At 34.9% G+C, this 12,397-nt stretch overlaps 1 protein-coding gene across 2 annotated transcripts in view; it reads right to left on the reverse strand.

The window, feature by feature from the left end:
• Positions 1-489: 489 nt before the first annotated feature.
• DNTT (DNA nucleotidylexotransferase) overlaps positions 490-12,397 on the reverse strand; it is an 87,586-nt gene continuing 75,678 nt past the window's right edge. The window contains exon 10 of one of the 2 annotated variants that reach the window (XM_027672088.1): positions 490-1,658. In XM_027672088.1, coding sequence (XP_027527889.1) covers positions 1,572-1,658 — 87 coding nt within the window. In that variant the 3' untranslated portion in view covers positions 490-1,571. The remainder of the gene's footprint in view (positions 1,659-12,397) is intronic. The other variant, XM_027672087.1, reaches the window with a different exon arrangement.

Genomic DNA, 12,397 nt, shown 5'->3' on the forward strand with positions numbered 1-12,397 from the left:
TCAGCACCCTGATGCAAAACACAGAGAAGATACTTCACACATCAGCACCATAATGCAGGAAGCAATGCCAGTGCTTTACAGTTAGAGCAATTTAGAAAGTAGTATTGTATTTTCAGCTCAGTTAGCAAAACTGCACTTAAATAGAATGGTTTTATTGACACAGGCAAAAAGAAAATTCCTGCCATTATCACATTTTTCTACATCCCTGTCTGAGGTTTTAGAATAGTTTATGATGCAGTCTTCTAAAATTCCATTCCCCAGTTGAAAGGAATGAGTAAACAAATTCAGTATACTTTTTCTGAGTATCAAATATTGTTTGAATACGGGAAGCCTTTACTCTAAGCAATAATTGTTGTGCACAGCCCTGTCACTGCTGTTCTTTCCCCATCATTTCAAGAGGTGTAGTCAGCCTCAACTGAGGAAAAAAAAGTTCAGACTTTCAAGAAAGAAAATAATTTGACCATTTTTGGTGTTTTTAATCACCTTTATTCTACAAATGACAAATGACTGGTCAGTGAACAGCTTCATGTCCTAAAGCAGTAAATGCTAACTGTATTACAAATTCTTCATTATCATTACAGTCACAAAAGCTACCTGGACATTTTCTGAAACCAAAATACCTCATAAGATTATTTTTATTTCACATCCCAGGTGAACTTCTGACTAAAAAGAGGGTATACCTTTCTAGAGCAGCCAATAGCCAACAGCTCAGGTAAACTTCCATTCCAATGCATATATATCTACTAATAAATAAATTTCCAGCTATCTAAATTGAGCACAGACAATGAAAAGCTTTCATCTTTGAGGATCACCAGCCTGACAGTTGAAACAGTTGTTTTCATGCAGGTTATGATTCAAATTCCTGATTGAGGACCATTACACCACATAACCTGAATCATCTTTAGTCCAGATCAGTAGTCCAAATTTATAGTATTTTTCTGCACAATTGAAGCTTACTACTGAGTACTTTTCCTTTCAAAATCCCTTTCTTCGTAATGTTTTTTTAACTGTCACTGAATTATCAACTTGTTTACAGCCTTATGTGGAAAAATATTACAGCTGAAGCCTCAAGTTGCTGAGACTGTAAAGTAGGTCCTGCCTAGGTCATTAAGCCTTATATACTGTAGCAGTTTTATATATGGATTCAGTAAAATACTTAAGAAATTCAGTTAATGATAAGCATACCTTTCAGTAATTTCTTGACTCAGCTCAAATGTTTTGAATTATTTAGGTATTGTCACAGCTGACTATTTAAAAAGCAAGTATTGTTCACAGGAATGTTAAATTCCTGTTAGAAGCAAAAATCTCACTAGTTCCAAATTTTCCCCCAAAACAAGCTCTATCTTATCATTTCCACATCGAAACTTCAAAAACTAACACAGGAAAGACTGGAAAAGATTCTGAAAAGCTCGAGCTCTTCTAGGAACATTAGCATGTGCAAATGACTTGTAATATATTTAAATTTTTTAGTTATCATAGAAACACATATTGTATTATATATTGAAATTACACTGAGACGTGGGCAGAAAGACCATTGCTGTCAATTGATGAATGTACTGTGGCAAATCATTTTAAGCATTCCTTTCCCATGGTTCAACATAATCCAAGCCAAGATGTGCAAAGATTTCTTCCTCACTTCCAGCTTTGAGAAAGATCCGCTGTGAAAAAAATTAAAAAGGAAGTCAATAAGGGTGTTAGACAGAAATTTCAATTGATGTTTTTTGCTGTTGAAAAGGAGTTAATTTTTGACAGCTCTACCCATTGTATTCTCTGCAGAATACAGTCTTCATCAGTGTGCTGACCCTGAAATGTGAAAGCAAGTTAAAAAAGAATTTTAATGCTGCTTGATGTTTTCAGTTATAATGACTAGTTTAGAACTTTGTTTTGATTTAGTTTTTCAAGACTCTGTGAACAAGTATCAGGACTAGAACTCAAATCCAACCTTCATTTCCCTTCCATGAGAGTAAATAGATTGACTTTCTTCATAAAATCATTAATGTTTTTTTAAATTAATATAGTAATGTTCTCTATAAGTGCATTCAAGCTGATTTGATGGTTACACTAAATACGTATAGCCAAGCATTAAAAGCATAATTTTTTTTTTACACAAACACTCCTAATGAATGTTTTACAGGAAAATCCAGTTTTGGTTTTTTGTATCTGTACTTCTGATAACACAGGATAGTATTTTTACACAGGAACAATCACAAGCCTACCTTCCCTACAATGACTGGTATAGTAAATTACACAGCCTTATGCCTTCCTTTCATCACTAAAGTACAATAATAATTAAAACATCTGCTAAGATAGGTGAATAGTAAAACAGTGGAACCTCACAATTTAGAGGAGTTTTGAAGCAAGAAAGAATTCATTTCTATTGAAACAGAATACTTAATATTAAGTCTCAACCAGTGTTCAGCTCTGAACAATCTCAAACTCCAGTGTCATAAAAACTTCAGGGTTAAGCTTCATAATATTCTAGATTTGCTTTCTACTGTGAAAGAGGATATGCTGTCTAGAGAACCCACTAAAAAAAACTTTTGAGTCAGGAAAATCTCTGACTGCTGTAAAGTATAGGAACACATGTTCCAGCACCTCTGCTTTCTCTGCTGCCAAGCAGTGCCTCCAGGAGGGCTATGCTGTCCAGCACACCCATGGGAATAGGTCAGGAAAAGGAGTCAAAAACTAGATCAGAGCAGGCCCATAGAAGTGGAACAACTTCTGGCACCAGAGATCCACAACTGTGAAGTGCAGATCAATGTTGTGTCTGCAATAGCAAAGATTGCTTATAAATCATAGACAAATGATATTCATTTTTCCTAAGAAGTTTTTCACATGTCAGATTCTGGAATAAAAGGAACCTACAAATAGCACTGACCAGGAGAAAACTGATACATTTTCCATATAGTAAAGAGCAGAAAAAATGACAGAAAATAAGATATTGAACAGAATAAAATAAAAGGAGAGAAGACATTGATAACTGCCAGTTGGATAACAGTACTGGGGATATTTTGTTCCTCAAATATCTCCTGGGAGGACAGGATTTTAGGGATTTTTTTTCTTTCTCTTTTGTTACAACTAAGAACAAGAGGACAATCATACAGCTACAGTACTGAAAAAAAAAAAGTAAAACAACAAAAAAAAATCTTACACTCATAGATAGATGTTATAGACACTCTAATGAAAGCTCCTCATATCTGTGGGACCCCAAATTGTATTCCATTTCTTTTGTTCTATCCCTTTATGTTTTCCTCCAAGCTAAACTCATTTCATTTACTTGACAGGGAAAATTTTTAATACAAAGTATCTGATGCTCAATACCATTCTCAGTAGCTACAAGCCGTGTTTCTAAGTGAATCTCTAGCTGATATCTGCAAACTGCTTTAGTGATGTGTTATTAACGTTAATCAAAACCTATGATTTTCCTTCTATGTCAATCTATGCAGAGCTTATAATAATGGCCCATCTTCGCGAACGAAGATTTGGGGAAAGGTCTTTTACCTTTCCAGCCTGCGCAATGGATTTTTTAGGTGAGGCACAGCCTGCGCTGAACTGAGCCCACCCTTTAATCCTAAGGTTCATCTGCCGGGGCCAAGCAAGCTTGGACAATGGCAGTGAGGTCCTCAGGACGTAGGTTTGTTTAGAGTGTCCTTCTCATAGATGGATGGCCACACAGGGCTAACGACCTCCATCAGGCCAGGAGACCGGGATTTGAACCCGTGGTCGCAGCAGTGAAAGTCCTGCACGCTAACCACTAGGCCACCAGGGGTCTCGCAGAGCTTATACAGTGATGCAAATATGATTATTGCATTCACTACTGTTCTTTCTTGATTTTTCTTTTCTTTTTGCTCAAGAAAAGTAATGAACTGCTTGCCTAGTTGTGATTCTTTTTCATCTTCTTACTAATATTCTCCAGATCCAAAACATGCCCCATCAACATCAATCAAATTTACAAAAAGCAATGCTCTGGAGCAGCTGGTATCACTCTTCTCTTATCCCATTTAATCAATTCTGTTATTTCAATGGATGTAAATATTACATTTGTGGTTGCAAACATGACCATTAACTACACCTAATGTAGAACAGCTGCCATCCAAATGTTTTCTTATATGAATTGCTACCTCTTATTTTTCATTTTGGCATTAACGATCAATAATACTTTTGATGAAAGGGAAGCAGAGAGTGAGACACAGAAGACACCAGTTTATGATGTCCTAACTCTCATGGCCAAAGTTCAAACAGCTATTATACTGCTATTGTCACTTGGTTTCGTATCACATTTTAATACGATGAAGCCAGCAAAACAAAACCATTACTTAATAAAGTAGAATTCTAGTTTTAGTTATATAAATCAGCAATGGCCAACAGCACAGCCTTCTTGAAAAGCACACATTTAACTGAATTACAAGTAGACTGATATCCTACTGTTTATTACCAAATGACTTGGTAATAACAGTATGTTGCAAATACCAAACTAAGTAATCTATTTTACTTGAATAATACTATAAATAACTTCCAGCCTGTCACTGTAGCATTTCATTACTATTTGTCCCACCTTGAGATGAACTTAAAAAATTGGTTTGAATGCAAATACCTCAAAATAAAAGCTACTACCATACAGTATCCTTGATGAAATGGGATTTGATGGTTCTGAACCAGCAGAATCTGCTGGAGAGTGAAGTACTCCAGGTTGGTATGTACAATGTGTGCATATGTGCAATCCATTGTTCTGAAGATGAGATATGTGGTGGAAATTTGACTAAGTTCTTTCTCTAAATCCTTATAATCCTTGGTATTAGCTGAGAAACAATAATTAAGTATGAAGTTTCCTTACGGATTACTGACAAAGTTCTGCTTTATACACTATTTGAACATTTGTTCTTTAATAAGTCACAGCCAAATTGTGCCCTTTTAAAGACCAAATCATTTCTTTTCATACCCCCTCTTTTCCTACTCTTTTCTTAGTTCAGATTTTTACTTGCTTTACAGCTGTAATTCAGAAAGAATGCAGTCATACTTTAGTGGATTTCATTATCCTTTGGAAAACTATGACATTGTGTAGGAGGCACACCCCCTCCTTTTGCAAAAGACCCTGAAGGGCCATAATCATTAAGGACTGTCTGGACTCCTTCTGACATACTATTACATCAAATAAATTGGGGGAGGGAGGTGGGGAGGGCACAAAGAATATTGCCAACAGTATCTTGTTAACAATTTACAAAAACCTTTGATACAACTTTGCTTCTAGACAAGCATCTGGGATGTCATTAACATACACATTTATTCTAACATTGTCTTTGTTTCCAGGATTATGTCGCATACTTTAAAATGGCAAATTCTTACACAGGGTGTTTAGGGATTTTATAATTTAATTTTTTTGCCTTCTCTTACTGATTTTTATGTTGTTTCACATGTGACACCTATTCACATCAGTTTAATTACCTTAATATTTCCTTTTCTTTTTAAAATCATTAAAATGAAGATATAATGGCAATATGATCATATTTAACTTTGTAGTTCTTCCAGTATACTGAATGACAAATACCAAGCAGTCTAAACCCCCATTACTTTACATGTTTGAAATTATTACAGAGGCTGTAAGCATGACAATGATAAATGAGCAACAGAAAAGAAGAGGACAGACTGTCATTTGCAAGCTTGGAACTTAACTGTCCATTGTGCTTGGACAAAGTCCATTCTAAAAATAAGTTTTGTGGGTAAAGTGAGTTGTAGATGAGTGATGATAATTACAGGACTTGCTTAATCAGCCATGGTAAAAAATACTACAGTGCACCTTAAATTTCTTACACATGTATTTGTCACTTTAGTGACATATTCACCAGTCATCACTTATGCCAAGTCAATTGAAGATTTTTAATTAAAGGTAATTGGGACTAATGAAGAGATGCTGCTGCTTAGATTCCTTGCAATAGCTTACAAGATGCAAAAGCCCTTCTTTAGATATGAAAGGCCATGGCATTCAGTGAAGCAGTGCACCATAACACCAGACCCACAACTGATAGAATGCAGTATGATGGCTTATTAGATTGAAAGTACCATGATGGTTTATTAGATTAATAGTACAAAGCTATTAAATTGTGCACACTCCCTTTTTCTCTAATCCCACTTGCCCAAATAGCATTTGTATCCTTGAAAAAATATCTGTTAATTAAATTAATAAAATGAGATTACAGAAAGAATTGTGAAGGCAGAAACATAAGTAATCCATCAAATAACAAGTATTTTCCATATGATTAGCAACAGGAATGTTCCTGTATGTTTACCTGATCCGAGTGTTATCCTCTCTGGTCTCTGTCCCTGGGCCACTTTTGCTAGAACAAGTGTTGATACACCACCATGGCACACAGGTCACACCAGTACTGCAGAAACTTTTAGGAAGCTGCTATGTTTACTAAAGCAACCTTTTGTAATGTATACCTTGCAATGTAGGTATATGTTTCATTATTTTGTGACTTTCAGTTTATATTGACCTAAACTCCTGCATAACATGCCAAAAGTATTCAACTCTTGAGATTGTCTGATCATTGCATCAAAAATGTCTGCATAATCACACATCCACAAAACAATACACTGAAGTCTTGTTGTTGTAACATTTCCTGCAATCCTTAAATTGACTGCAGCTATCTTCTGTACTCAATGGTCATATTTTATTGAGTCCAGTGCAAGATTCTGACAATAAATGGGTATGGCATTAAATTAATTCTCATCTGTGAAAATGTTAGAAATAACCATATACAGAAATAAAACCAACGAGTTAGAATAGGTGCAAACAACCACCACTTTTATGGGAGAATTTCTATGAATGCTATAACAACCATTGTTGAAATTTTTCTAAACAAGTAGCTGTAGTACATAAAATTGTTTCCTAATATATGGTTATTAAATGTAATATGTGACAATAGCCCTAAGCAACTTCTTCTAACCCACAAAATACTGAGGCAAAAAGAAATAAACAGACATTTGAAAGCTTAAAGTAGTCACATTTTCATTTACTGTATGATCAAATTTGCAAGAAAAATTGAAAATTTGGGGCTTGTACTATGAAATTCTTTAAAAACAGAAATGAGATCTGCCTGAAAGGTAAGAAAAGAAAGAAAGAACAAAGAGATCAGAAAGCAAAAAATATGTTGTTACATCAACTGTTCAAATTTTGAAAAGCTAAAAGTGTGTAGGCACTCACCAGTGGTTTATACCTATACAATTTCAGTTGCTTCCTATTTTTGAGCGTTAAAAGTTCCTGTGACTGACAGCACACAAATTCAGTGAGGAGAAAAGTAAGGTCTCAGTGCAAAATTAAAGATTCCCAATGCTACAGGCTTTTTCATTTGACTACTTTGAGCTGCATGAATTTCTGGTGAACCTTAGCAAACAAGCCTTATGATATCATGCAAATTCACTGCTGCTTTCCACCTGGGAAGCCTGTTCTGCCTCACTAGCCTGAATATCTCCATTAGGTCACAATCAAAAGAAAACTTGAAAACACTGAGGTCACAAAAAAAGTCAACCTCTGGCAAGGAAAGCATAGTTTTCAAACAAAAACTGGAGTTCCAAGGCCAACCACGGAATGTGCTGAATGCAGATGTCTAGGAATCCTTGGATGTGACAAGTACAAGGACCATTGTCAAAGCCCAAGAGAAGACAATACAGACAGGGAGAACATATGTTCTGTTTCAGAAATCTTACATCTTCTCTCAGAAAGGTCAATCATAAGAGAAGCAATCAGATTATACAGACTGATGGATGAAAAATTATCCAAATTCACTCCATGGCACAACTAATTGAAGATTCTATTTATTGACAATTAAGTTATTACAAGCTCTAAAATAAACACTTTGAGTTGTATATATCCTTGATGCCCATCAAATTCAATTAGGTCTATTGTGGACTCATACATATGGACATGCTAGTAATGTTTGCTAAAAATAAGTAAAAAAAAAAAAAAAAGGAGGAGAGAGGACAAAATGGAGAATGGCAGTAACAGCTAGAAAAAGACTAAAACCAAACCAGCATGGAGGAGTTACTGAATTATTAACTTGACATGACCTTCTAATGGTGCCTCCTATGCGAATACTTCTTACAATACTGAACATGCTGATGAGCTTCTGCAGTTCAGCACTTTCACTGGGAGAATAAATGCAACACATATGACAAGATAGGGAGGTAAAACTAAAGAAAATACAGTGAAATTTTCAGTGGAATTTTAGTTCAGAGATTTCTGAATTGATTTTTTTTTCAGGTAGATGTAAATTCAGACTCAAATCTCTAATATAATGAGTCAGAACATTTTACTCAAGCCAAAATTTACAGAACCACACAAATTTACTCCAGCCACCAGCCAACCAAAAAGCAAAAAAGGAAGGGCACCTAGAATAGAAAGCAGTGAAAAGAGAAGGTGGGGGAAAAGCAATAGCCTAGACAAATTTATCTGGGTCTTAATAAAAACCTGCAGCAGATTGAGTGAAAAGCATGAAACTGTTTTTTAGCTTTTGTTTAGTCTGCAAAGTGATACAGCAAAAAAGAACAGCTACAAGGGAGGGTGAAGAAGGATGTTGCAAACTTAAAGTGTTTCAATCACTTCCTGTTCAAAAATTGCTTATTTGCAAAATATTCCCACCTTCCTCATTATCAAAAGAAATCACTTTCTGGAGTGATTTCTTGCAGAAAGATCTTATGGATTAACTGGTGCAGCTACTAGCTCTAAACTGTATAAGCCACAAGGTCTGAAGAAACCTATGAGAAAAATGCACGATAACTCCCCATAACAGTAGTGAGGAATCGATTTCAAAGAAAAGCAGCATCTTTCTGAGATCATTTTTATGTCATTTTGTCTATATTTGAGTTTACTAACCTAAAGACAGGCATCATTACTTGGTTAGTATGATTTATAATAATACAAGAGGTGTGAGTGAAAGGCTAGCCTCTGCCAAGCATATTTCTTTAAAATCTTCCCTAAACACCTAGCTCCATGCTATTTTCTATGCTTACCATGTAGAACTTCAGTCACTGAGCATCACCCTAAATAAGAGTGTGCTGTGATTTATATGCTGCATGTCAAAAAGGAATATGCACAGTAATACATAGAGATTTTTACTAAAATAACTAAGAGGAGCTTAGTTAAGGAGCTAAATCTTGCTGCCGGCAAGACTTAAAAATTACTGACATTAGTAACAGAATTTGGTGACATCAATGTTAAGCCACAGGGACCATGTTTCTCTTTCTTTTCAACAGATGGATTTGCACCACCTCCATCCATCTATAAATGGGTGCAGCCCATGCACCAGGATTTCCATCTGTCATTCAGGTCTGTCATGCTGTGCCTTGCAGCCTATATTCAACATTGCAACCAGCTCCATTCCTTCTTTATTGACTTGTAATGACCAAGATGAAAATATGTTATGGAAACACTGATCAGGAAGCCATGTACTTTCTCTTCCTCCTCCTCTATGCTGCTGTTAACTTCACAAGAATGAATGTTGTACATCTTTGATGGAAAACATAAATCTGCCTCTGAGCTTCAGTGTATCAAATAGCTTTGCAATTTTACACCCATTACAGAACCAGAATTTTGTAAAGCAGCTGTAGAGAAAGCCTTATGGAAGACCCATAAATTCCTGCAGTGCAGTGAGTGATACGAGGTTGAGTGCCTTCAATCTCCAATGAAAGTGTGGGAATACAACATAACACCAATCCATAAAATAGTGGCTACTTCTCTGAAATCTCTAGCTGAACTCATTAGGGTAGACGAAGTGCTAACAAGAATCACTGTAATCAGTAACTTTCACAGTGAGCAAAAATTGTTTTATGGGGAAGGAGGGGAGGGAAGAGAGGTGATAAAAAAGGCTAATTAAAGCAATTTCCAGATAATTATATAAGAGCTTTCAAATAATTGTATTCAGTTATTTTCTTGGGTAGTATGAATGCTGCCAGAAAGTAATATGGAAAAATGAAACTCCTCCATGGTCCTCCATATTCATACTGCTATCCAGCCTGAGAGGGACAGCACCTCATTGTTATCACTATTCAGTCACATAACATTCTCAGCACGAGACATTGCTTGATGAAAAAACCATGACAGAAACAAGCCCTAAGGAACTGTGTAGTAATTACTCATCAGTATTTAATTTCATTATGGTCAACACACATTTTTTACATTTTGTGGATTGCTATAATAACCGGACATCTGTCTTCTAGTACTTTCCTAAACAATATCACTAACAACTTTCAGGTGTTCTTCCTTCCTTGTTTTTCCCAATCTTTTTCATTTGGGTTTTTTTGAGAGGTTTGGTTTTAAGACTGGCTGATGGTGATTTTTGCTTTGCTTGTAATTAGACATTTTACTAAATATTTATGCTATGTTTATGAATGAGACTATCAACAGCACAAACAATTTTATTATAAGAATAATTATAGAACATGAATGCTGAAGTACTAATTGCACTAGAAATGTGAAGTATGTCATCAAGTTCAATAATAATATTCCACAACACTATGTAGATGCTATGCATTTTCCATTTGATAGTATCATAACAATTTTCAGTAGCAAATAACCTGAAGTCCCTCTGACAATACATTATCTCCAAATTTTTCTCTTTAACTGGTATTTTCTGTAGTAATATTCACATCACCATGACTGCTTTAAAATAAAAACTAATATGTTCCTAATCCAGCTACAAATAAGATGATAAAAAAATCAAGAGAGAAAAAATTACTCTTTGAAATGACATTATAACAAACCATGATTGAAAAAGCAGTATTACAAGCATTATCCATTGACTCGATACCCTCCGGCAAAATCATGTGTAATGGTAGTGATGCAAAATAATGCAGTGGAATTTATTCTAATAATTCTGGGCATGAATAATTTTTGAAGGTAATAGAAGCCAGAATCATAAATTCTCATTTCATTTTACCACTGGACATGTCCTGTGCTTTTAATCAGAAATACCAGACTGGAATGTTTATCTTAAACTTGTCTCTAACTCTAGTTATAGGTTTATTGATATCAAATTTCTGAACAGTAAATAATAAATTAATAAAGTAAAATTAAAAAATCAGGCTAATACTAGGATATTCTAGGCACTTATCCTATTAACTATTTCATAACATGGCATAACAAAATATCTTCACATTTTCTTCATGCAATCTACTTATTCCAAGTAGTTTTGATGAAGGAGAAAGAAAAAGACCAGTGCTGAAGCACTAGCACTTAAAAAAATTAAATATTAAAAGACATTATCTGTTGACTTAACAGATAATGATTTAACATTACAAGTTATGTAATTAATTACTTAACATTACAAGCACTTTTGCTACTTGTTAAAATTTACTTTGTAAACAAGACCATGCTGTACATAAAAAGGAACTATTCTCTGTTTAAAATGACAGATATATGGTTACTTTCTTACAAAACACTACATTGTTATGCATCCAAGCTCCAATTACAATTTTAATAATTAAAAACATTCCATAGTAAATAAAGAGTATAATACATTCCCATCCAAACTACAATAACACGTTTTCAGTTAGGGGCACATAAAGTGAAAAGAAACTTGGAACTTCCTATCTGACAACCCAGGGAAAAATTTTAACATATTAAATAGCACACTGTTGTAAACAAAACCAGAACAAAAACTTATTGCCCCCTGCAGTTCTCTGACAATCTCTGCACTATCACAAAGTCCTCAAAAATATTCACAGGGATTATTTCCTTTTTCACAGTAGCTATATTCATGTTTTCCTCTATGCTATTTACAGTATCTTTAGCTTGTCAAATACTGTTAAGTTGGTTTGTTGTATTTTGCTTTATAAAGCTTCACATGACTGAATAAAACAAGAAAAATGCAGAATCCTGGTTTTTATGAAACTCAGTTGAGAATAATTCATAAAGGATTATTATAAACAAACCAGTCCAGAAGAACATTACTGAGATTGCAAAATCAAAGACATGCAATCTAAGAAATCCCAGAATGTGGTTGATTGAATTTTAACCTTAATTCAATTTTCCTATGTATATGCATAGACTTCTTTTTCTTCAAAGAAAAACTGCTTATTTCAAATCCTGTAAGATTCTTAAGTTTTGTTCACTAGGCAGGAAATATATTGTGCTACAGGGCTAACAAATATTTGCTGACAGCACTGACACAATCCTGAGTTGCAGGCCAATGTGGGATCAATCAGTCTTAGGAAAATGAGCTTTTATAATCTGTATCTGTTCTAGCTCCCTGTCTTCACTACTTCCCTATACAAAGTTGTTGATCTCTCCCCTCTGATTTCTAATGTTAACTCCAGGCTCTACTCATGCCATATTCAGAGTTAACTCAGTTATTTGGGGCAATTGAAAGTTTACCCATTTCTTGTTGCCAGCTTAGAGCATTAG

The sequence above is a fragment of the Neopelma chrysocephalum genome, unplaced genomic scaffold (assembly GCF_003984885.1).
Source record: "Neopelma chrysocephalum unplaced genomic scaffold, ASM398488v2 Primary Assembly neopelma1_97390, whole genome shotgun sequence".
Classification (NCBI taxonomy): Eukaryota; Metazoa; Chordata; class Aves; order Passeriformes; family Pipridae; genus Neopelma; species Neopelma chrysocephalum.